The 25794-nt window shown below is 37.4% G+C and overlaps 3 protein-coding genes across 10 annotated transcripts in view; 2 read left to right on the forward strand and 1 right to left on the reverse strand.

Annotated features, from left to right (window-relative positions):
- Positions 1-6048, forward strand: part of LOC108561360 (talin-2) — a 33952-nt gene extending 27904 nt beyond the window's left edge. For 4 of the 8 annotated variants that reach the window (XM_017919250.1, XM_017919248.1, XM_017919252.1 and 1 more), the window contains exons 14-19: positions 50-972; positions 1025-1577; positions 1643-1833; positions 2807-3439; positions 3669-4336; positions 4989-6048. In XM_017919250.1, coding sequence (XP_017774739.1) covers positions 50-972; positions 1025-1577; positions 1643-1833; positions 2807-3439; positions 3669-4336; positions 4989-5802 — 3782 coding nt within the window. In that variant the 3' untranslated portion in view covers positions 5803-6048. Of the gene's footprint in view, positions 1-49; positions 973-1024; positions 1578-1642; positions 1834-2270; positions 2635-2806; positions 3440-3668; positions 4347-4577; positions 4679-4988 lie in introns of those variants that run through there. The other 4 variants (XM_017919253.1, XM_017919254.1, XM_017919255.1 and 1 more) reach the window with 4 other exon arrangements.
- A 295-nt stretch (positions 6049-6343) lies between these two features.
- Positions 6344-11615, reverse strand: LOC108561359 (angiotensin-converting enzyme-like). Its single transcript, XM_017919247.1, has 10 exons — positions 11476-11615; positions 9206-9479; positions 8850-9151; positions 8609-8800; positions 8445-8557; positions 7406-7548; positions 7238-7346; positions 6822-7183; positions 6615-6770; positions 6344-6560 (listed from the first exon to the last, which is right to left on the reverse strand). The coding sequence occupies exons 1-10, from the start codon at positions 11567-11569 to the stop codon at positions 6398-6400; spliced, it is 1908 nt and encodes a 635-aa protein (XP_017774736.1). The 5' UTR covers positions 11570-11615; the 3' UTR covers positions 6344-6397.
- A 9843-nt stretch (positions 11616-21458) lies between these two features.
- LOC108561358 (sarcoplasmic reticulum histidine-rich calcium-binding protein-like) lies at positions 21459-25371 on the forward strand. Its single transcript, XM_017919246.1, has 2 exons — positions 21459-21764; positions 21836-25371. The coding sequence occupies exons 1-2, from the start codon at positions 21635-21637 to the stop codon at positions 25369-25371; spliced, it is 3666 nt and encodes a 1221-aa protein (XP_017774735.1). The 5' UTR covers positions 21459-21634.
- Positions 25372-25794: the final 423 nt, after the last annotated feature.

The following is a 25794-nucleotide window of genomic DNA, read 5'->3' on the forward strand; positions in this document are numbered from 1 at the left end:
TTTACTTCTTAGAAAATAATAATTAACGTGAAACTTTATTCCCCGATAGACGTCGTCCACAATTTGAGGATCTACGCAAACTCACCAGAATTCGTAAGTGTCCCAGCGAAGATTTCGTCTCAAGCCAGAGAGGCCCAACAGCCCATTTTAGACTCCGGACGTAAACTGATTGAGAGTTCTACTGGCGTGATAAACTCCAGCAAAAACTTGGTCATTATGCCCAAAGATCCGACTACATGGCAACAATTCGCCACACACTCCAAGAACTTCTCCGATTCTATAATAAATTTGGTATCGAGCATCAAGAACACGGCACCGGGACAGATCGAATGTGACAAGGCCGACAAACTCCTGAACAATTGCATTCATACAATTGATCGTGCCTACATGGACTCTGTTTCACAATCTATGGCACCGAACAGATCTGCCACATTGCAATCGTTCACGCAACAAGTAGCCAGAGCTGCTGCTGAACTCACGGATACCGTAGAAGTCTTGAGACAATCAGCTAAATATGAAGCGGAGAACATCGGCCATTCTGTTAACCAGTTGGCTCAATATTTCGAACCTCTGGTACATGCCAGCATCGGCGCTGCGTCCAATATGACCAACTCCAAACAGCAGGAAGCTCTTCTGAACCAAACCAAGAGCGTAACGGAATGCGCTATGCAGTTCATCTACGTGACAAAGGACTGCGGCGGAAATCCGAAATCCATCAATCTGCACCCGGAAGTGGAAGAAGCAGCAAACGGCATGAAGGAATCCTTGCAGGAATTGGTAGCTAATTTGGAAACACTATCAACCCAAAGCGGAATTGTTTCTGGTGTGATTGAAACTCTGTCAAGGGCTATGTCCAGGTTATCCGATAACCGAGCTTCGCTCATTCTTACTGATTCCGATGTTTCTTACGTTGATTTCCAAACGCGCATGGTCGAATGTTCCAAAGACATTGCTAAGCTTGCCGGTGAAATGGTAAACATATATATTTTCGATATATTTATGTTTTAATACTTTTTAATTTCAGTCAAGCAAGGCCGGTATTGAACCGCAACGTTTAGCACCATTGTCAGCGGATTTGTCCCACAAATATTCGCAATTGGCCAGCGACAGCATCGGAGCGGCTGCGGCCTCCTCTAACATGGAAGTATCTATGAAATTGCGACAAGTTGTTCTGGCATTGGGTGCAGCTTGTGAGTCTTTGGTGAAATCTGGAGGAGAGTGTCAGTTCAGAAGAGATGATATGGCGTTAAGGGATATCGCAGATTGCGCTCGTAACGTCAACGAGAAAGTCTCTCGCGTATTAGCCACTCTCCAGTCGGGTTCCCGAGGTACCCAAGCATGCATCAACGCCGCTTCCACTGTGTCCGGAATCATAGGCGATTTGGATACCACAATTATGTTCGCCACTGCCGGAAATTTGAATCCAGAAACGGAAACAGAATCATTCTCCGACCACCGAGAAAATATCCTGAAGACCGCAAAGGCCTTAGTGGAAGACACAAAAACCTTGGTGGCTGGTGCTGCCTCTAGTCAAGAACAATTGGCGGTCGCTGCCCAAAATGCTGTTACCACTATAGGTGAGAATATTTAACCAATATTTTAAAGTACAATTAATATAACGACTGTTCGTATTTGGTTTCAGTGCGTTTGGCAGAAGTTGTTAAATTCGGTGCTGCGAGTTTGGGTTCCGATAATCCAGATTCACAAGTAATGTTGATAAATGCTGTAAAGGATGTCGCTAGTGCTCTGGGTGATTTGATACATGCTACTAAAGCGGCCAGCGGGAAACCTATTAATGATCCGGCTATGTCTCACTTGAAAGACAGTGCTAAGGTAGGGCTTACAAATAATACCAATCATCAACGCCTCATTATCAAATATTAATACTATGGTGGACTTTAAAAAGGGGTTTCTTTCATAACTTTATTTAACATCACACGCTTCTTAAAATCAATCAGCTTATGCATTTGAATAACTAAGACGGTATTAACATGCGGGAAAATCGGGTTTGAATAATTATAGCTTTTGGTTCAGGTGGAATAATTCGTTTTTATTTTCAGAATTGATTGATTCTAAATCTAATTATTTAAGTTAAAGTCAATAAATACATGTGTTTTTTTTTTATTGCACGGAATTCTTTTTAAAGTCCACGCAAAAATATATTTCGAATTAGAATCCTAAAAGAATGTGTCCTGTCTCTTGAAATTTTGGTTTATTTTGTTTTGTTTGTTTTGTTTTTTCTTGTAACACATGTTTTAATTGGCTGACAGGTCCAGGATTCAGACACCGATTGGTGGATCTCTGATCAAGAGGACGAACTGCTGCGTTTATTAAGCGACAGCTGCGAAAATATTAGCGGCGATTTGCCCACAGATATCATTCAGTGTCTAATGGCCACCTAGACCGATAAACAAAACCGATTTTTTGAATTTGTTTTTATCGTTGTTGTTGTTGTTTTTTTGTTCTTCATTTTGTGTTCACCCCTTCATCCTTTTAGTACTATCGCGTGTTGACTTTCTTTTATTTTCTCTTTCTATCCGATCCAAGTATATTTTTTTTACCTTTCTATGTTTCCACAAATAAATGTTGTATGACGTGAACTCTTAGTTTATTCATGTAACTTCCCTCATTCGGTTGGTATGTATTTGATTTTATTATTGCGTGTCTCTCTCTTTCTCTTATATTATTAACAGGCTTTTGTTCCGAAGTGGGAGTTTAATAATAATCAGCATGCTAATCTTATCCATTGATGCCCAACTATAGCTATTTAACATACTTTCATATGGCCTTTCTCTTTCTTCTGCAGGTTATGGTTACAAATGTAACTTCTCTTTTGAAGACTGTTAAATCCGTTGAAGATGAGCACACCAGAGGCACAAGAGCTCTTGAAGCCACTGCAGAAGCTATCGCTCAAGAGTTGAAGTCTCTGAGATTGGATTCCGGTGCTAGGTCTAACGTGACTCCTGAGGAATTGATTAGAATCACTAAGGATATCACAAAGGCAACAGCTAAATCTGTGGCTGCAGGAATCAGTAACAAACAAGACGACATCATTGCAGCCGCTAACATATCAAGACGCACCATCTCTGATATGCTTATCATTTGCAAGAGCGCCTCCATACATTTGGCAGAAACTCTTGAGTTAAAGCAGAGAACCATGAGAGCGGGAGAGGAATGTGCCAAACAGTACCGCGAACTTCTCTTGACCATACTTCAAGGGAATTACACGGACGCCAAACAAACATTGCCATTAATTTCAAGGAACATTGCCACCTCGGTCACAGAGTTGGTTGCTGTTGCTGAACTGCTGAAGGGATCCGACTGGGTGGATCCTGAAGATCCCACCGTCATTGCAGAAAATGAACTCTTGGGTGCTGCGGCATCCATTGACGCTGCCGCTAAAAAACTGGCCAACTTGAGACCAAGAAAAACTATCCAGGTAAATTTTAATTAAATAACTTTTGTAATTATGTGTGGAACCAGCTCAAAAGGTGGACTACTGTGAGATATGTTTGATATTCTTGGTTGTAGTATTTGAGCACCCAGGAATCAAACATATTATTACAGTGGTCTGCACATCTACTTAACATTTGGTGAGTTTTCGTGAATGTTGTTTATCAATCTCTTTATTCCAATTATATGATTATATTTTTAATTTAATTTTTCAGACAAATGAACTGGATGAGAACATGAACTTCGATGAGATGATTTTGGAGGCTGCCAAATCTATAGCAGCGGCAACTTCAGCTTTGGTGAAGGCTGCAAGTGCGGCTCAGAGAGAATTGATTGACAGCGGAAAGGTGTCGGGTACACCTTTAACATCATCAGATGATGGACAATGGTCTGAAGGTTTAATTTCTGCTGCTCGCTTGGTCGCAGCCGCTACTCACAGTCTAGTTGAGAGTGCCAATGCCCTAGTACAAGGGTTAGCCAGCGAAGAAAAGATGATCTCTTCGGCGAAACAAGTTGCAAGTTCTACAGCACAGCTACTTGTAGCCTGCAAAGTTAAAGCAGAAGGAGACACAGAAGCAACGAGAAGACTGCAACAAGCAGGAAGCGCAGTCATCAGATCAATTGATAACTTAGTACGCGCCGCTCAGCGTGCAATCAGCGTTGAGGAAGAAAGATCACTAGTTCTCAACAAACGAATGGTTGGGGGTATTGCCCAAGAAATCAATGCTCGTACTGAGGTGTTGCGCATTGAACGGCAATTAGAAGAAGCCAGAGGTAAGCTGACTGCCATCAGGCAGGCCAAGTATAAAATGAAGGGTGGAGATGCCTCTGGCGAAGATACGGACGGTTATATAAGTTCTAACTACGATGGAGTCACATCGCGGTAAGTCCAGGTGTGTGTCTAACGCTACTAATAACAATGTTTTTCCTGCTTCATGAAAGACGGCTTCAACAAATTTAAATATTTTCCATACTGTTATTTTTACTACACCAATTGGCACTAGGTGGTTGGGCTCTATATTTTTGGTTTATTATACATGTGCATATTTGTTGTGGTGTGTGAATTATAAACTCTAGATTTAAGCATGATGCATTATTAACTTTGTATGCACATACACATTCAGTGACAGTTTTGAATCGCATGTGGAGGAAACAGTATTAACTAGCACCGACTTCTTGGAGAAGCGGAACCTTCTTGAATGCAAACTGCAGTTCAGAAAACAGGGTAAGGCTTTGCACGATTTAATATTATTATTTCATTAATCATTCAAGGACTTTCTAATTTGTAATCCAATTTTGCTATTTATTAGAACATTTTTGAGAATTCTTGAATGAGATTTCATTAATTGCATTTAGTTTTTTTTTAATAACACTAATTAATTTGTCAGTAGTTTTAATATTCACGCTTTGCTACTGTTAGTAGAAATTTGATTTCTGTTAAAATAATTATGTAGAGAGAAATTAGTTGCTGCTGACCAAGCCGTTTATGTTTAAAAGAAACGAATAGTTTTATAACGTATTGTATCTATTTTCAGTCTAGATTCATATTACACCAATAACCGCTCCCATAACAATACTTACACCAGCGCCGAATCATATGATTATCTGGAGAGTCCGGAGAAGGTGCACTCTTTGGACCGACATCGACCCAACAGGATAAATCTGCAAGGATCCAGCGACCCATACGGCACGAATCAGAGCTACAATTCTTTCGCGAAGACCGCTCCCAAATTTGTTTCTTCCCCAACCCACGAACCGAAATACAGCCCGACCTCTCCGAAAACGACTTATGACCCACCCTATTCACCCAAATCCTACGACTCTCATTACGATCAGAACAAATATGGTGATCACTATGGACAGATCCAGGAAAAAACGTACAGCAACACATTCGGTAAACCGTACAGATCATTCGATAGTAATATGACGTACGCAACAGACCAATTCCCATCGTTATCCTTGAAAGAATCGCAAGATCCCGTCGACGGTTACACAACTTCCGAGATGAATACTAATACCGTTTTAATACCGGGCGGATATAAAACTGTCACGAATAAGATCGAGAGCTATCATTCTGGATACCAACCAATGACGTATACAGCGTCGGAGAAATACTACACGACGCCGAGTCCGAAGAGTTCGTCGTTTAAAAACGGATCAGATTATCAAAGCTCCTATTCGAACACTGTCGAATTCATGAACGATGCGCCCACGTTGAAAGATTCCGATACGCTCGAACAGAAAATGTTGAAGAAGTCCGTTACCCAACAGATCACTGAAAAGAAAACTGTATCGACGGTGAGGAGCAGTAAACAGGAGACTGCCACGAAAACCTTTAGATTAGAATAAGCAGATGCGAAACGAAAGTGACCTTATCGACGAAGATTATTTTGTTTGTTAATATTTTGGTGCTAATCCATCGTAATTGCTTTTTTTTTAAATTACCTATTAAATATATATATTTTATAACACAAATTGTACATGGATCGTGCCAATGGAGTTTATGGAGTGGTTTAATGCTTCTATTAAATATTACATTTATTAATTATTAATATTACTTGGCGCACGAATGTAGCCAATGTTTAGTCGTAACTTTTAGTGCCTGAAAAATAATTGACTAAAGACATGTTATGTGCCTGTTACTTACACTTTATAAAAAAAAATACACATTTTATTATATTTTATATTATATTATTATTGATGAAAGCATACATATATATATATATTTATAATTATATTATATTCATATACAATTTTTAAAACAATCATATATTCTACACATATAATTATGGAATGTTATCACTCTTATTTAATTAATTATATATGTGTTTATATTTTAACATGATTTATACACTTCATTGTATTTGTGACGAATAAAAAGTAATCGAAGTAAGACTGACACTTTATTTAACTATTATTAAGTTATACACTTATATTCCAATATTTACCAGCCTACGGGGATGTTGTTGGCTTTGATATAATCCTTGAGGAATAATTCTATGGGCATGTAGTATTCCCTGAGTGGTGCTGTTGTTATGTAACTTTTACCAGTCAAAATGCGCAAGACCTCCGACCAGTGAACGCTCGAACCCAGCGACATTGCTTGCCTAAAATAATAATAATAATTTATTTTTTTAATTGGGACTTGATGTTTAACTTACATCAAAGCTTCACCGCATAGTTTGCAACCGTAGATGTCGCATCGATGCAAAGGTAAATCGAGCTTAGCCGCAAATTCGTTTGGATGTGTTCCGTATAATGATAGCTCGCACAAGCCTTTGAATACCTGCATTTGCAGAATGCCGCTCAAGAAATAGCTAAAGGATGATGTTAATACGGATGTAATAGTAAAACCTTTATAGATTTACCGAATGTAAGGAGTGTTGTCGGGTACATGGAACTTAGCGCCAACGTCTAAATAAGCCTCGCTCCTTCGGGTCGGTGGAACGACACCGCGGATTTTCTCATTCATCTTCCAATAAGCGTCGTTCAATTCGTGCTCTCCGATTTTGTTTGCGAATACATCCCACCTGTATTTATCCACGATCAATGCAAACGGTATTTCGGCAATTTTGTTCAAAGCTTGTTGAAGCAGCAGCAACTCATCAATTCGCCTATCATTTAGTTCATCGTCTCTTAATAATCCCAATCTCTGCAAATGCGGAGGCGCCATTACTCCGTGCATTATAGCATCGCCAATAGTTTCATGGATCGCCGAATTCGCACCGTCCTGAAAATTGCTTATTAGCATTACCAATTATCGATCAGTGGCACCTGAAATTACCTGAAACACAGCCGGTTGATATCTATAGGCCATGTCATATTCCAAGTGACCCATCTCGTGATGCATTACATAGAAATACTCCATGTTCACTTTAGCGCACAGCAACATCCTGTATTCAAAATCATTTTTTTTATAAATATCATTTTCGAATAGATTTATAAGTTATACCTGTAATCATCGCCGGTGAACATATCGGCAGCAGATCCATGACACATGTTTGCATTGTTTTCATCCATTACCGAGTTTTTCCAGAACTTTCGAGTCATTGCCATTAAGTCCATAGAAGTATAGAAATCCTCAGCTTCTGATACCTAAAAACAAATCATATCAAGCATTATTATTCCTCTTAAATATTTGAAAACATTATTTTCAAATAGTAAAAATCATGTTTTTTCTTACTGATGGATTTTTTAAAATAATTTGTATTAAAAATCGATAATTGTATTCATTTCATAAATCAAGAATAAGATAATACGAATTTTATACTTTAAGTCTAATCAGTCTAATCTTGTAGATTATGTGGCATAAAAATACAATATTTTTTAATTTTTAAGTAACTAGTAGAACTAAGTTAATACAAAGTCACACAACAAAAATGAATATTATCAATAAGATTTGTGAATGAAATAAGTTAAAATCCATCTATATTTAATGTACTAAATGTTATGTAATATACCTTTAAATTTAGGTGATATAAAAATTTAAATTAATTCAATAAAATATTAATTATATGTCACATTTTCAAATTAAAATGTATATAATTAAAACTGTTGCTATAGATTGATTTCTAAAAAGTGTGAATATTATACATATAATAATATATTTTTGTGTAGCGTGAATTTGTATTTAAACTTGCCTTATTGCAAGTCATAATTTTTTATTAGGCAGTCATAACGCGCAGTGTCTAGGGCCCACGATAAATCCACGATTTCCCTGATCATAATTTGTTTTATCCATGAAAAACATTTAAGTCAGAATTCAAGAATACATATTTTGTTGTTAAAAACCCACCACTCCTTTTTTTCCTCGTCGTGATCTACTTAACTGCCTAGGGTCCACGACAACCTTTGTGCGTATATATTATGTAAAACAAATTTAAAATTTTATATTGTTATTTCTTATGCATTTCAACTGTAGAGAATAATTAGCGTTCAGTATTGAAACTTATTAATAATTTCAAATTATATGAGTATTAAGTTTAACATACCATATCGTAAATAGTCCAGTTATCATTTTTCATTCTAGAATTTAAATCTATCAGCTCGTTCGAGTTATCGAAGAGCTTGATCAATGGTGACCAATCCTGCCCCCACATATTACCTAAAAATAAATGTATATACTTGTTATCAACTTCACTATCTGGATGGATACCTAGAAGATGTATTGGTAAAGGCCCGGTCGGATCGATTTCGGAATGTCCGTATTTCAACAACAATTTATGCCGAATTGCAGCGTGAAGCATTTTGTACAGAGGCTCAACACTCTTGTACAAATCCATGACGATGTTTTGAAGATCGAACATCTCCAGTTCATCCCTCCAAACCGCACCCATATCAGAATAACCTGTGCACAGTTATAATCAAATTTAATAAATAACGATGAGAATACAGACCGTTAGCCCTGGCCACGAAATTCTGAATGCTGACGACTTTGGGGTAAACCGCTCTCATGTCCTTCGCCACCGCGTTATGCCAGCTTTCCCAGATCCATTTGAGCTGATCGGGATTCAGATCGATCCTCTTCATTAACCACTCCAAATCGGGCTCTCCGTTCAAGCACTGTCCAGGTTTCGGATAATCGCTGATATTCTGCGTGGGTGAACTCAGCTCGTGCATGGTAGTCGGTTGATTTTCCGGGAAGCAAATTTCCACGCCGTAAGTTGAGCGCATCTCGTTCAGCGCTTTCATCTCTATCCTGAAATCGAATTAATTAAATAGATGCAAGCACTTAAGTTCTCCGAGTGAGTACTTAGCAGTTTCGTCGGTGAATTTAGGTCCTCTGCACAATAAATAAATCTTCCTTCTTTGATCGTCTCTCAATAACTGTTCCTTCACCTTCGACCCACAAACTCGATTTTTCCACGAATTTCGAACGAAGAGGATTTCCTTCGCATGCTTTACAGTATTGTCATCGCCTTTACCGATGGACATATCCCAAGTTAGCTTCGCCGATAGCTTATTGAACTCCTTCAAGCTGTCATCCACCTCATCCAACCACGCGTCCACTCGGCTCCTATATTTCTCTGATGGAAAATATGAAATTAATGCGAATCCATTAAACTCTAATTATTATTTTTTAATTCGAATTTTGATCAAACGCAAACTCGATTGCTTTCCGGCACGTCGAGCAATTACACATGTGTTCGTAGTATTGTTATGATGTACTGGTACAGAAACGGTGAGAGAACAAACAATGAACGACCCGTAATTAAATGCTAAGCTCCTGCCTGCAAAAACATATCTTCCGTTTATATAATCACCCTCGAGGCAGAACTGGCGCGGCGACTTAATTTTATTTCACTCTGCGGTTTATTAATTGCGGATTTATATTCTTCCCATAATCCCTGAGCAAATCCCCGGATTTTCTGTTGACAACCAATTACAACCGAAACGATCGAACAACTTAAATTGTCCCCTCCGAAGTTTTCCACCTTACTGTAGAGATTAAATCGAGATATCTTTCATAAATTAATTACTCGGATTTGCGAAAAGCTAATTCATACTTATTCTTTCTGATGTTTGTTTATAAATAAAATATAAATTAAATTTCACTATGTCCGTGCATATGGAAAGTAGAAATCTCATTAAAAAATTCAATTAGTGATTTTATTTATATTACCCGGCGCCGCCGCCAATTTTATGTTGGACAATTATGAATGTGGACTCGGAAAATCGAATGCGATTTTTCAATTAGTTGGAAACGGATGTTCTTCCGTTGTGCAGAAATTCAATTGCAAACATTCCGCGCGAAATACGTTTATTGAGTTTGATTTGATGTGTTTCCTCTATTTGCAGGAAGTTTAATTGAATTGCATATTTGTGTTGACTTCATAACTTCATAAACATTTTTCTACAGCGTTCTATTCAATTTATTTTGTTTCATTTATGCGCAAATTCAAATTATATTTTTTACTAAATCTTACTTATCGTTTCAGTTAGTTAACGTTTGTAGATTTAAACAACAAATGGAAAATGGCCCATTTTCCTGTTCTATTACCGGTAAAATATTAACCGGTTTTACCGACTTATATGATTACCGGTAAATTTTGATAAGAAATACCGGTAATTTATTTCGACTCGGAAAATGAAAGTGATGTTGCACATGAAGATGTTTTTCCAATTATAACTAAAATCGCACTAGTCAAAATTATTTCGTCGATTCACAAAACATGAAATATTTTATTATTTTTTTGTTAATGTATTAAACTTTTATTAATACTTAATAGGTTATTGTTAAAATTCATACATTACAAATCCTTAGATAAATTATGTTTATTATAAAATAAAATACTTCTTTTAGTAAAATTGAAGACCGAATTTAGATTTATTATTTAACAAACTGAAAAGATATAAAATCAAATATAGTTTAGCAAGTAAATTAGTTATTTAAAAATTAAATTTATATAAAAGTTATCTTTTTTAATGTTTTGCAGAAATGTTTTATTTAGAATGTATTTATTTTAGTACATTTTACATAATCCAATAGAATATATGCAAATTGTGGCATTATGGCTTCTAAGATTGTAATCCCATGCACTCTAGTCATTAGGTGACAGTTTTTCATATGCAATATTTAACTGTAAAACGCTCAATTTTCTGTTCAATATTAAATTCGTTTTTCCGATTTTGTTACTTTGTCTGGATTTATAGTATATTTTTCAATTAGTTACTTAAAATAAATCTTAGAAGTACTTAATAATAACAATTCTATAGTTTAATGAAAATTAAATAACTACGAAGGTTTGTGATTTATCATTTCAATATTTAGATTAACATATGTTCAATAATAAAACAGTTTGAAAAAAATCTAATTAACATTTCTGTACATTTTTTAAATGATTTATGTGGTCTGTAATTTACTTATATTATCGTAATAAATATTGTTATCATTAGTAAAATACTAATTATTTGTATTTGTGAGCATGTATATAATTATAGTTATTATTGCGTGGTATTCGATATTATTTATAATTGTGTAAAAGTTGTGATGTTTATTGAATAATTGTGTATATGAAATACCTATCGATCGAGCATCCCGTTCTTTCCCCAAAGCAGTAGCGGCGAGGAAGAGACAACATAGACTGAAACAAATTTTGAAGGATGGTGGCCTCATCTTGTAAGATGATTTCAAACACCAATATACCGACGAACCGGCAACTGGTATTTACGAAAACTGAACGGATCAAAGCTCCGTTTTCCAACTTATACCTGTGGATTTCCTCCGGGGGCGAAGAAGTGGAACACATGCGCGCACCAAAAATAACATTCGCAGAGATCCGCAATTTTAAAACTAACACGAATAAATTGAAAGCTAATGACGACCTTACGTGAAGATAATACTGATTACAATGTTGATATGGAAGAGACGGCTAAAGTGCACAAGTGTATGTTTTTAGCGCGTCAACGATATCAGAGCGTTAATCAATTAACCTGTCCGAAATTTGGTGGCTAATCTGAAAAAATCGGAGTTACCGTATTGCTGTTTATATTACGTATTATTGGACACAACGAGTGTTTGCTTTTATTGAGTTAAAACAATTAGGGAGTGCATCGGTTTTGATGAAATTATTAATCTTTTCTGCTAGCGAAAATCATCGATTTCTTTATACTTTTTAGCTTTTTGTTGAGGAGAGTGAAGATTTTTATTGCGTTCACGGTACTTTGTTTTCATTAGGTCGAAAACATACGCTCTTGGAAGTTAATTTCCATGATCTTTCCCAGAACACCTGGGCCCGTGACAAATGTAATGCCGGGGATTTCATCGGCTCCTAATCCCGACGTCGCATTTGTGCTACCTCGAATAGAAAAATAAAAGGAAAATGAACATTACGGGAAACATCACCACTAATAACGGAATGATTGGCATTTATTACTTTAGTTTCATATTAATCAAAACCGGTGATGGAAAATCAATACGATGGCGAGAGTTTCCATGTAGTGATCATATTAGTATATATATATGTATAAGGGTAAGTGCTGTTGAAAGGGGATACGGCGCTAGCCTTTCCTACTGCAAATCTAATTTCAATATTTGAACGCTCCGCCGAGCTGTGTGCATCAAGTTTCCAATAGTGTACATTTCAAGACTATTTTATTTTACTATTTTACTTCTATTTTTACTGTTTGACGAATTTTAAACGTCAGTAATAAATCCGTGAATGTCAATTGCGACAAAACAGAAATAACCATCGACATCGAGACATCATTGGAAACAACGCGAAGTGACAGTGATTGAAGACTTTTTATACCTAGTTCTACTTGACTTTTTATCGCCCAGCTCCTTTTCCACTCGTGTATCTGCTGCACAAGGGAGGTACAATATCTTATGTAACCACGAAACACTTCGACAATAATGAACATACAGCCAGATCCTCTGCACACTGTCAGATGCTTTGGCATTTAAATTGGTAAGTCAAATAACACAATCGCGTCCAATCCTTTAGTAGTGGTAGTAACATTGCGGATTTTGTAGCTTGTATGCGTTCATGCTGATATTGTCGTTGTCGCCAGTCCACTGCGTCCAGAAACGCGCCATAGATCTAAACGAAGTCGCCGACTTCGAAGATATCATCGAGGAAGAGGCTAAAGTCACCGAAAACACCGTATCGAATTCGTTGAAGAAGATTGAAGCTATCGAGCTCGAGCTACCCGAAAGCTTAAAAACAGTGCTCTCCTTGTCCAATGTCACCTACGAAGATCTTGCCACGACGTCGGCGAAGGAGCTCAGGAGGAGACAGGCAGATCTAACAACAGCACGTCCTACCGACACTTACGATGCGCCTAGACAGAACGTCGACGACATGAATTCCTTGCTCAAATTCAAGATGCGCCAGATGAAAACTCGAGTTCTGCCCAACTTTCTGACCAGACGCAGGAAACGGAAACGCAAAAAACGCTACCTGAATTTGTCGCCGTTAGTTGGAGGAAGTTTCGGCAAGTCATACCTAGGTAACCTGGCAGCTGCCACTAACGATGCCTATTTGAAAATGCAAAATTACGCAGCTACAATGGTCATCCTCATCACCACCAAGAGTCCCAACGAGTACATATTCACGGAAGCTCCACGCACCGCAGCCACAACCACCGAGAAGAAATCTGCCGCAACTGCACAGCCCTCAGAAAATTCTTTAGTGCACTACAAAAACAACGCCAGTCCAACGAACGAGCTCAAGCGAAAAACGTCCACGTCGTCCACAACGATGAAAAAGTATTACGTCTCTCCGAAGCCTCAAAAGGTTAAGAAACATCAGTCTAATGCGCCGCATAAGTATAGAAAAGAACCAGCATTAATTAAACATCGTAAAGTGGATGGGAGAAAAACGACAGCAAAACATGAAATAGACGATGCGCTTCTGATGGCCGACACCTTTGGATCTCTATACGTCGCCGATAAAAAGCACGGCGTTACCAGTAGGAATTATAGAACAATATTCGATTCGGACGATCAGTTAAATTCGTTCGCAACTATCCCCAATAACATGAATGATCTTCTTCGCATTTATCAAACTCCAATCACCGAGAACAAACCTCACGAAATAGATAAGCTGAAAGATTTATCAATTACATCGCATCAAGTTTCAAGTACAAAATCGGGAAACAATAATGTTCTTAAGGAAAACGCCCGTAAACAGTCGTTTTCCTCTACAGAAACGGCAGTCCATACCACCAATCCTTACTCGTGGGAAAACGATATTTTAAAGGCAGCCAAGATCAAATTTAAGAAAAACGCTGTACTATCCCCCACTGACTCGATGCAAAATGAGCAGTCGCATGAAATGGAGAGCATTGATAACAGGCTTCCTATGGATAATCAAGCTCGAAAACAACCTAAATCTATATCCCAAATTGTAAACCCTCAGAAGATACAAAAATCCAACAATCCATTGATGCTTATGTCACCTGCGAAATTCGTTCCAAATAAAAATGACTTGCATCCGCAAAAGTCCCAGAAGGTTCTAATTCAAAAGCATTTTGTCGAAAGTAAAGAGATGCCGCAAAAATCGCAGGCACACGTGAATAAGAATAAACCTAAGCGAGTCAATCAGAATTTAATTTCGGGTAAACATAAATTGGAAATCCAGAATATTGCCGCATCTCCAAGATCCTTTATAGACCAAGATTTGCATGTCAACAACGGTCCTCCGGTGGAAGCTCAGGTCCGAGATATTCAAACTACCATGGAGTCAACGGAACCCGAGAACACCACGATTTCTATACCATTCATTTTCACGAAAAGCATTTCAGAGATTCATGAAGGAACGGGTAATAGTACTACGGAAGTGACGAATACGGGTGTACAAACTACAGTTTCTTTGGTAGTGAATTCTGTTTCATCGACTGAAAAACCAAAAGATGCTGAAGTTAATTCTAATGAGACCACGATTGTATCTTCGGATGCAATCCGAGCGCCAACAGATGCAACGGCTAACTCAGATTCCGCGCAGAAAGATGAACTAGACTGCGATAAACTTTTGGAAAACGAAACAAATCTGTTTAACAAGGCTCTTGACTGCGATAAGGAAATGGAAGATGATGATAAAGGTACTGGAGGTTTTGATATTCCTACTAAAGAGGACGCCGAGAAGTTTTTGAAAATGAATTTACGTAACACTAATTCAACCGATGTAAATGACAATTCCACTGATGAGAATACGCTTGCTAATAACGAGACTAATAGCACTATTAAATCTGATTCTCAAAATAACAATAGCACCGAGCAAAATGTTCAAAATGACGGATGCGATAGTCATGATGACGAAGAGAGCGAATCCTCTTGTGATGAAGGAAATGGTGAAGCACCGCACGTTCCGCCAAACTGCGTTGATAATAAAAAGAAACCAAAGAAGATTAAACCGAACCATCGTCCTCGGAGACAGGCTCTTCCAAGCACAACCGTCCAATACACCCTCATAAAAATACCAAGTGCAAATATTCCCGTTCTACCGCAAGCTCAGCAGCAGCCACAGAACAAACAAATAAGAGCCATCGAACCCACTGTGAGCATTCTTCCACCTATATCTCCAGTAACCAATTCAGCTCAAACCAACAATAGTATAATAGCGAAGAAGTCTTTGGACAAAAACGTTATAGATACGGTCATTGAAAATTTGAAAACTGTTGATCAAAAGTTGGCCGAAGCCGTGGAACCTTTACATTCAGCGCAGGAATCGTTAGATTCAGTGACCAAGTGCGAATCGACAACAGCATCGTGTGAGAATCCAGGTGGTATGAATCGAGCGGCAAATGGTGCTGGTGAAAATAATGTGTTGGCGGATATTAGTGATGCCGAACGGACGGCCCTCCAAAAACTTGCTCATAAAATTATAAACTCTAGTGGGTCCCCTAAATTCAAGCGTTCAGGTTCAAAAACTACTTCAGACCATAAACAACATAAAAAACCTTCCGGAGATACATCTAAAATAGCGGAAACCAAGAAATCGATAGAAAATTTTGAAGATTATTACGATGCGGACGATTTAAATGAGGAAATGAAACGACTGCAGAGAGATCTGACAATCGCCAATGAACTGGAATCGATAATGAGACATATCGAGGATGATAATACTAAACACGATATTAAAACACGTAATAAGCGAGACAACGTTAAAATGGATGTTCCTGAAAATGAGGTGGACGTTGACGATGATCCTGTATTGACAAGATCGGATCAGGTTCGTCACAATAGCTTTAAAAATACCAAACAGAAGAAGGAATACACTGGACTCTTTATTCCCGGTGACAATGAAGAAGGCTTGGTGAATGCGTATAAAAAGCAGAGTAAGGTGAAAAAAAAGAGGAAAAAGAAAAAGGGTAGCATTTGGAGGAGGCTATTCGGGAAACGGGACCCCGAAGAGGAGAATCGTTTTTTAAACCAGGGCCCTCAAAATTCACAGTACGTCCGACCATAGTTTATGGTAAACCCAAGCGTTCGGCCCACATAAATATATTTAAGTATATGCGACGTAAAAATAGGGGAAGATACGGTCGAATACATCGGCCGCGTCACAAAAGAGGATTCTTTTCGAAATTGCTAGGCAAATCTGTTAAGAAGAATGCCGAAGTCGATTATGATGAGAACGATTTCAGTTTCGGCGAAAAAACAACATTCTTTATTACAAATAAGCCAGGAATGGGATCCATAGATTCGTTGGATAAAATTTTGAATGAAACTGGGGATTCTATGAAATCGAGTTTCTTCATTACAAATAAACCAGGAATGGAAACGGATTCGTTGGATAAACTATTGAACGAGACTGGGGATTCTATGAAGTCGAGTTTCTTCATTACAAATAAACCAGGAATGGAAACAGATTCGTTGGAAAAACTATTAAACGAGACTGGGGATTCTATGAAATCGAGTTTCTTCATTACAAATAAACCAGGAATGGAAACGGATTCGCTGGAAAAACTGTTGAATGAAACTGGAGATTCGATGAAGTCCAGTTTCTTTATAACCAACAATCCTGGTAACCATGCAGATTCTTTGGAACAAGTGTTAAATGAAACAGGGGATTCCATGAAATCAAGTTTTTTCATAACTAATAAGCCTGGAAGTCAAACTGATTCTTTGGAACAAGTATTAAACGAAACAGGAGGTTCTTTAAAATCAAGTTTCTTCATCACCAATAAACCTGGGATGGAAACTGATTCATTGGAGAAATTGTTAAATGATACTGGAGGTTCTATGAAGACAACTTTCTTTATAACAAATAAACCTGGAATGCAAAGCGATTCTCTAGGACAACTCATAAATGAAACAGGGAATGGTGCAAAATCTTCTTTTTTTATAACAACCAATCAACCAGGCAATCACACAGACTCTATGAATAAAGTGATGGACGAGACTGGAGATTCTGCAAAATCAACTTTCTTCATCTCCTCTACATCTGGAATAGAAGTAGGAACAGTATTAAATGAAACCAACAGCGATTCTGGAAAATCAACTTTCTTTATCACGCAAAAACCTGGAAACGTGACGGATTCGTTGAATAATATTTTAAATGATACCGTAAATCAGGAAAAAACTACTTTCTTCATCACCGCGCAACCTCAGGTAAGTAACTTGGATGAAATTTTAAATGAAACAGGTAGCTTGGGGAAATCCAGTTTCTTCATCACGAATCAACCTTTGAATATTACCACGATATCTTCAGGCGATTTAAATATAGGGAACGACACGTCTAATGGTGCAGTACCAGAAGGTTCCGTAAGTAATCCTCAACCTACAAATCAAAAATCTTCCTACCTTAATAGCGAAGTCGAGCCTGGGAATGATGTGCAGGAAACAAGTTTATCAAACGTAATTAGTGAAACTAGTGCTTCTATTAGTGTAACAATAGCTAGCACAAGACCTGCCGATCAAATAATACAAAGCCAAGTACAAGATACAGAATCCAATGGTCAGGTTAAAGATGTAGACTCCACCATACCCAATACTGAAATGACCGTTAAACCTTCGGAATCATTAGAAATTACACAAACGACAATCATTGACCAGAATAATCAGGTGGTATCAAATGGACCAATAATAACCAAACCACCAGAGTTTTCAGAAGTAGAAACCACAATTTCTCTTGATGTAATAACTCAAGGCACTAATGCTGAACTACAAAATCAAGTAAAGACAGAACATAGTTTAACTGATTCCGCAATAGAATCCAAACATTTAGAATCTTTGGAAGAAGCGAAAACTGTGACTTTCCAAAATACTATGAGTCAAGTAACGAACGAAACAAGTATAAATCATAGTGAAATAACAACCAATCCTTTGATTACGAATTCGCCTGATCTTATAACTCAAGGAACTGTTGCTCAGACCGTACCAGAATCTAACAATCATTTTGAAGAAGCTACCAACATCCCGGATATTACAAATCAAGGTCAAATAACCGAGTCAGTCACCATTTTAAGTAACGACAAGCATAATATGACGATTCCATTCATCACGCAATCTCCAATACTGGAAAACGATTCATTGGACATGAACGATAATAATTTTACAACTCCTCTACCATTTTTCGTAAAACCCATATCTTCCTCAGAAATAAAGGCCAATGCTGCTAACCAAACTAATATGGAAATGTCCAATAAATCGAAAACTGAAGAGGTGGTTGTATCTCCCAATGAAAATGCATCAGAAATAACCACACAATCTTCCGATATTATATCATCTGATCACAGTACACAAACATTGAAGCAAAATACGGATGTTAAAGTATCAGAAATAGAACAATTAATACCGAATTCTACATCAACGACTAAAGAAAATGCAGAAAGTGATGCTCATGTTATTGAAAATTCTACACCAAATATTGCACAATCTCAGGAACTAACACCTAATCCATATGATAGTAATTTAGACCATTCTGCCGAGGAAAGTTCAACGCATGCAACTGAACAAAGCGTAACTCAAGCACCTGAAGAGAGCATGACACAATTATCCGAAGAAAACAATTCTCAATCAACTAACGGAAACGTAATGCATTCATCTGAAGAAAATAATACATCTATTTCCGAGGAAAACACTACTCAGGCATCTAATGAGATTACTATTGAAACAACTATAGATGGTTCTGCACATTTAACCGAGGAGAACGTTAGTAACTCATCGGAAGAAAACAAAACACATTTAATTGAAAGCAGTACACTTTTGTCAGAAGAAAATACTCTTGTAAAAGAAGAAGAAGAGAACGACTTTGAATTATCCGGTAAAGGAAAAAATGCACACTTGAATGAAGAAACTTCTGTACATTCTACCGGGGAAAGCACTGTGCATGAAGAACAAACTACGCACTCAGATGAAAATACAACTCATGTGGATAATAGTGTAGCAACGACGGTAGCTTCAACTGAAAAAATCAGTAATGCATCGTCAGAAGAAAATTCTAATCAAGAAACAACTGTTGAAAGTTCTGTTCAATCATCCGATGAAAATATATCATCGCCAGAAACTACAACTGTTATATTAGAAGAAGGCCATAAACAATCAACTGACGAATTAAGTACTCATGTAAATGGGGAAAGTTCATCTCAGTCACTTAGTGTAGCAAATCAAAGCACGTTAGGCACGGAAGACCAGTTTAAAGCATCGATTGGTAAAGTGCAACCATTCTTACAAGACAAATATAGCGATGAAATGTCGCAAAGCACAACTCCAATTTACATTTTGAAAGATTTCATGGGAACAACAGAAGCTAATGGAAGCACAACACAAGCATTACCAATACCAATACCATCTGTCTCTGCCAGTTATGCTGTTGACAAAGGACAGCATATAGATGTCACTCTATCTAAAGACAATGAAATCTTCCAGGGATCAACTGTAAATATTGAGCATAATATAAATGTCACAGAGCATGCTGTAACTGATGAGTTTGGACCAGTTCATACCATAACATTGATGCCGGAAAAAACCATCGAAGTCAGAGCAACTACTAAATCTACAGATTCTGAATATGATGAAATAACAAATCCTTTAGATACATCAGATACCACCAACAAAAATACTAATGAAATAGAAGAAGACAACAAAACAGAACTGCTTACAGAGGAGGATGTAACAACAATTTCATCTGAAATAGTGAACAGTGAGAGTTCAGAGGATGTGACGACATTAAGTACAGGGACAGAAGGAAGTGAGCGCGGTACGGTGGAAATAACTACAACAGAAAATGACGAAGACGACGACGATGAAAATTCGTTTGAGGATTCTTTTACTCAGAAGAATACTGAACAATTTATCAATAATATATTAAATGAAGATGATGATGAATTGGAAGGTAGTACGACTGGTGGAGTCCAAAATATGACTACTGATGCTTCCCAAAGTGAAAATCCAGTGGAATCTTCTACGGAAATTGATGAAAAAACTACAACGACGTCATTGCAAATTGAAAGTAACGTATCGGCATCATCAATACACGAAGATGTATTAGATTCGCATGAAAAACATCACACAGACATTACACAGAATGATAGCACAATTTCTCACGAAATATCTAATTCCAAGGATCTTGATGATTCTACCAGTCATAGAAGTACGAGTGCTCACGAAGAATCCAGTTCAAATCATACTACTCATGAAAATATTTTGCACGAAGTCACGACTGATCATACTTCTATTCACACAATAGTCTCTAGCCAACAAAGTTCAGAAAATTCAATTGAATCAGAAAAAACAAGTCAAGAACATATAGATACTAATAGCATAGACACACAAACACACAATAGTGGTAAAACGGAAATAGTTGAAACTAATTCTGAGCATATGATAACACCAAGTTCTCATGAAACTTCTTCAACGGTGGAACGACCTAAAGAAACCATACAACAACCACTATCTGAAATTAGTTCAATAAACATTGCAAAGACATCACATATTCCATCATCAACTTCTGTGTCAACATTACAAGCATCAAATCGATTACACGAGGTAAAAGGTGGTAGTAATACACAATTCGATACTGCTGAAGACTTATCTCAGTTAACAACTGAAGGAACAACGATTGATAACATAATTGTTACTATAGAATCGTTGTTACATATATTCTCTACAACGCCGCCACCGTTAGAAAATCTTGAAACACCAAACTTTAATATGAATTTCATTCCCAGTACACTTGACATTAATAAATTTACAAGTGCGGACAGCACTGGTAGTAATTATGAAAAAGAAAAAGGTCATGCAGAAGGGAGCACACATTCAAATGCGAAAAATCATAATACTCAGGATTCTGTCGAAGACGCTACTTGCATCCTATGCAATGTAACCAAGCCAATATCTTCACATACAAAAACGACAGCATCACATGTAAAATCTACCAGTGAAACTACAACAGAACAACATAAAACAACTAAAAGTACAACATTGATAGAAATAGCTTCAACTTCAGTATATTCTTTTACAAGTGCCGACAGCACTGGTAGTAATTATGAAAAAGAGAAAAGCCATGCAGAAGCGAGCACACATTCAAATGCGAAAAATCATAAAACTCAGGATTCTGTCGAAGACAATACTTGCATCCTATGCAATGTAACCAAGCCAATATCTTCACATACAAAAACGACTGCATCAAATATAAAATCTACCAGTGCAACTACAACCGAACAACTTAAAACAACTAGAAGTACAACATTGTTAGATATTTCTGCAACCACAGTATATTCTTTTGAAGAAAAGATGAATCAAGTTTCTACAACCGCAAAACCTTCTCCTAGAACATCTACAACCGAGAAAGCTCAGCACCAAAGTAGCACAGAATTTATGTGTGAAATTTGTAATGTTACGAAGTCACTGAAATCATCTACAGGTGAGAAAATAACGGTAATACTTGATATCATAACTGCACTAACAATTTATGAACTATTGTTATCACTATAGTATCTACCGAATCGTCCACGAAATCATCATCAAAAGAAACTGAAAAATGGACGACATCATCAGCAATTAAAGAGTCACAACAAACAAGTGAAGCAACGACTACCTCTACTAGTTTATCTGAACTTATAACAACAGCAGAAACTACAATATCCTCGCAAAGTGAATCAAAACATCAAGAATTAGATGAAACCCATGAGAAAGATAACCAAAAATCAGATAAAACTAATTTCAACAACAATAAATATGGAGAAAATGATGATGTAACTACAATTGTCAGCACGAAAAGTACGATAGAACCATCTACTGTTCAAAGTTCAAGTGTGAATTCAGATATTATATCTGAAGAACATACCATTCATGGAGCTAATGATCATACAGAGCAAAAAGAAAATGAAAATCAGGAACACGAAGAAAATTCAGACGATCGTCAAAAGGAGAGCATGAAGCCTATTACGCATTCAACATTACATCCGTCAAGTGTTCACGAAGAATACGTTACAGACGATGGTAATAAGCAAGAAGAGTTTAAATCTGAACAACATACAAATCACGACTATGATAATACGACAATAGAACAATCTGAACACAAAACCCAAGAACAAAATGAACATGACAAGAATGAAGAACCTAGCACACATAGCTCTACTGAACAGGAACATAAATCTGAAGAACAAACTGAGCATATAACACATGAACAAATGAAAGAACATGAGCATAAAGAACATGAGGAGAAGGAAGAACCTGGTTTACATCAGACAACTGAAAAAGAAGAACATGAAACCGAAGAACAAGCTGAGCATGTAACACATCAAGAAAACAAGGAACATAAAGAACATGAAGAGAAGGAAGAATCTGTCCCACATCACCCAACTGAACAAGAAGAACATAAATCCGAAGAACAAACTGAGCATGTAACACATGAGGAAAACAAGGAACATGAGCATGAAGTACATAAAGAAAAGGAAGAATCTAGTACACATAGCTCAACTGAAGAAGAACATAAAGAACATGAAGAGAATGAAAAACCTGATTCACATCACTTAACTGAACAAGATGAGCATAAGTCTGATGAACAAACTGAGCACGTAACACATGAACAAACAAAGGAGCGCGAGCATGAAGAACATACAGATCATGGCAACAAGGAAGAACATGCCTCACATCATCTAACTGAACAAGGGGATCATAAATCTGAAGAACATACAGAACATGAATTAAAGGAAAAACCTGGTTCACACCATCTAACTGAACAAGGAGACCATAAGGCTGAAGAACATACTGAGAACGTCACACATGAACAAACCAAAGAATATGAGCATGAAGGTGATACGAAACATAAATCCGAAGAACAAACTGAACATGTAACACATGAGGGAAACAAGGAACATGAGCATGAAGAGCAGACAAAACATGAAGAGAAGGAACAACCTGGACCACATCACCCAACTGAAAAAGAAGAACAAACTGCTCACATAACACATGAACAAAGCAAAGAACATACAGAACATGAAGAGAAAGAAGAGCCTGGCTCACATCACCCAAGTGAACAAGAAGAGCATAAGCCTGAAGAACACACTGAGCAAGTAACACATGAACAACCAAAAGAACATGAGCATGAAGAACACACAGATCATGAAGATAGAGAAGAACTTAGCTCACATCACCCTAATGAACAAGAAGAACATAAATCCGAAGAACATACTCAGCATGTAACACATGAAGTAAACATGGAACATGAACATGAAGAACATACACAACATGAAGAAAAGGAAGAATCTCGCTCACATCACCAAGAAGAACATAAATCCGAAGAACAAACTGAGCACGTTACACATGAAGAAAGCAAGGAACATGAGCATAAAGAACATACAAAACAAGAAGAAAAGGAAGATAAAGGTTCACATCACCTAACTGAACAAGAAGAGCATAAATCTGAAGAACACACTGAGCACGTAACAAATGAGCAAACTAAGGAAAAAGAGCATGAAGAACATACAGAACACGAAGAACATCAAGGTAGCGCAGAGCATGGGCCTCATACTCAATCTACGGTAGCACCATCTACTGTTCATGAAATATATATTTCTGAAGACAATACAGAACATGGCACTAATGAAAATACAGAAAATCCTGTTGAGTATACAAAATATGAAGGGAAGGAAAAATCAGGGTCTCATCATCCAACTGAACACGAAGAATCAAAATCTGAAGAACAGACTGAGAACGTAACACACAATGAAATCAAGGAACATGAGCATGAAGAACATAAAGAAAAAGAAGAATCTAGTTCACATCACCCAACTGTACAAAAAGAACATACAGAATATGAGGATAAAGAAGAACCTGGCTCACATCATCCAACTGAACAAGAAGAACATAAATCCGAAGAACAAACTGAGCACGTGACACATGAGGAAAACAAAGAACATGAGCATGAAGAACATGCAGAACATGAAGAGAAGGAAGAATCTGTCTCACATCACCCAACTGAGCAAGAAGAACATAAATCCGAAGAACATACTGAGCATGTAACAGATGAGGAAACCAAGAAACATGAGCATGAAGAAAATACAGAACATAAAGAAAATGAAGAATCTAGCTCACATAACACAACTATACAAACAGAACATACAGAACATGAAGAGAAAGAATTACCTGGCTCACATCATCCAACTGAACAAGAAGAACATAAATCCGAAGAACAGACTGAGCATGTAACACATGAGGAAAACAAAGCATATGAGCATGAAGAACATACGGAACATAAAGAAAAAGAAGAATCTAGCTCACATCACCCAACTGAACAAGAAGAACATACAGAACATGAAGAAAAAGAAGAACCTGGCTCACAGCTCCCAAATGAACAAGAACATATAACCAAAGAACAGACTGAGCATGTAACACACGAGGAAAACAAAGAACATGATCATGAACAACATACAGAACATGAAGAGAAGGAAGAACCCGGCTCACAACACCCAACTGAACAAGAAGAACATAAATCTGAAGAACAGACTGAGCATGAAACACATGAGGAAATTAAGGAACATGAGCATGAAGAACATACAGAACAAAAAGAAAAGGAAGAATCTAGCTCACATCACCCAACTGAACAAGAAGAACATAAATCCGAAGAACAAACTGAGCACAAAACACATGAGGAAAACAAAGAACATGAGCATGAAGAACATACAGAACATGAAGAAACGAAAGAACCTGGCTCACATAACCCAACTGAACAAGAAGAACACAAATCCGAAGAAAAAAATGACCATGTAACACATGAGGACAACAAAGAACATGAGGATGAAGAACATGAAGAGAAGGAAGAATCTGTCTCACATCAACCAACTGAGCAAGAAGAACATAAATCCGAAGAACATACTGAGCATGTAACACATGAGGAAAACAAGGTATTCTTCCTTCTCTTTATGTTCTGTATGTTCTTCATGCTCATGTTCCATCTGTTCCTCATGTGTTACATGCTCAGTTTGTTCTTCGGATTTATGTTCTTCTTGTTCAGTTGGGTGATGTGAGCCAGGCTCTTCTTTCTCTTCATGTTCTGTATGTTCTTTGCTTTGTTCATGGGTGATGTGAACTTGATTCTTCCTTTTCTTTCTGTTCTGTATGTTCTTCATGCTCATGGTCCATCTTTTCCTCATGTGTTACATGGTCAGTATGTTCTTCGGATTTATGTTCTTCTTGTCCAGTTGGGTGATGTGAGCTAGATTCTTCCTTCTCTTTATGTTCTGTATGTTCTTTATGCTCATGTTCCTTGCTTTCTTCATGTGTAACGTGCTCAGTTTTTTCTTCGGATTTATGTTCTTCTTGTTCAGTTGGATGATGTGAGCCAGGTTCTTCTTTTTCTTCATGTTCTGTATGTTCTTCTTGTTCAGTTGGGTGATGTGAGCTAGATTCTTCCTTCTCTTTATGTTCTGTATGTTCTTCATGCTCAAGTT

This window comes from Nicrophorus vespilloides, unplaced genomic scaffold (genome assembly GCF_001412225.1).
Source record: "Nicrophorus vespilloides isolate i.1.1-1 unplaced genomic scaffold, Nicve_v1.0, whole genome shotgun sequence".
Lineage (NCBI taxonomy): Eukaryota > Metazoa > Arthropoda > Insecta > Coleoptera > Silphidae > Nicrophorus > Nicrophorus vespilloides.

Excerpts from the sequence above, each read along its gene's own strand:
- LOC108561359 (XM_017919247.1), bottom strand. The coding sequence starts at position 11,569 with ATGAGGCCACCATCCTTCAAAATTTGTTTCAGTCTATGTTGTCTCTTC. Across the intron at positions 8,558-8,608 it reads TTTACCAATACATCTTCTAG|GTAATATGTGGGGGCAGGAT; the intron begins GTATCCATCCAG and ends ATTTATTTTTAG. Across the intron at positions 7,347-7,405 it reads TTCACCGGCGATGATTACAG|GATGTTGCTGTGCGCTAAAG; the intron begins GTATAACTTATA and ends TTTTGAATACAG.
- LOC108561358 (XM_017919246.1), top strand. The coding sequence starts at position 21,635 with ATGAATCAAGTTTCTACAACCGCAAAACCTTCTCCTAGAACATCTACA. Across the intron at positions 21,765-21,835 it reads GTCACTGAAATCATCTACAG|TATCTACCGAATCGTCCACG; the intron begins GTGAGAAAATAA and ends TTATCACTATAG.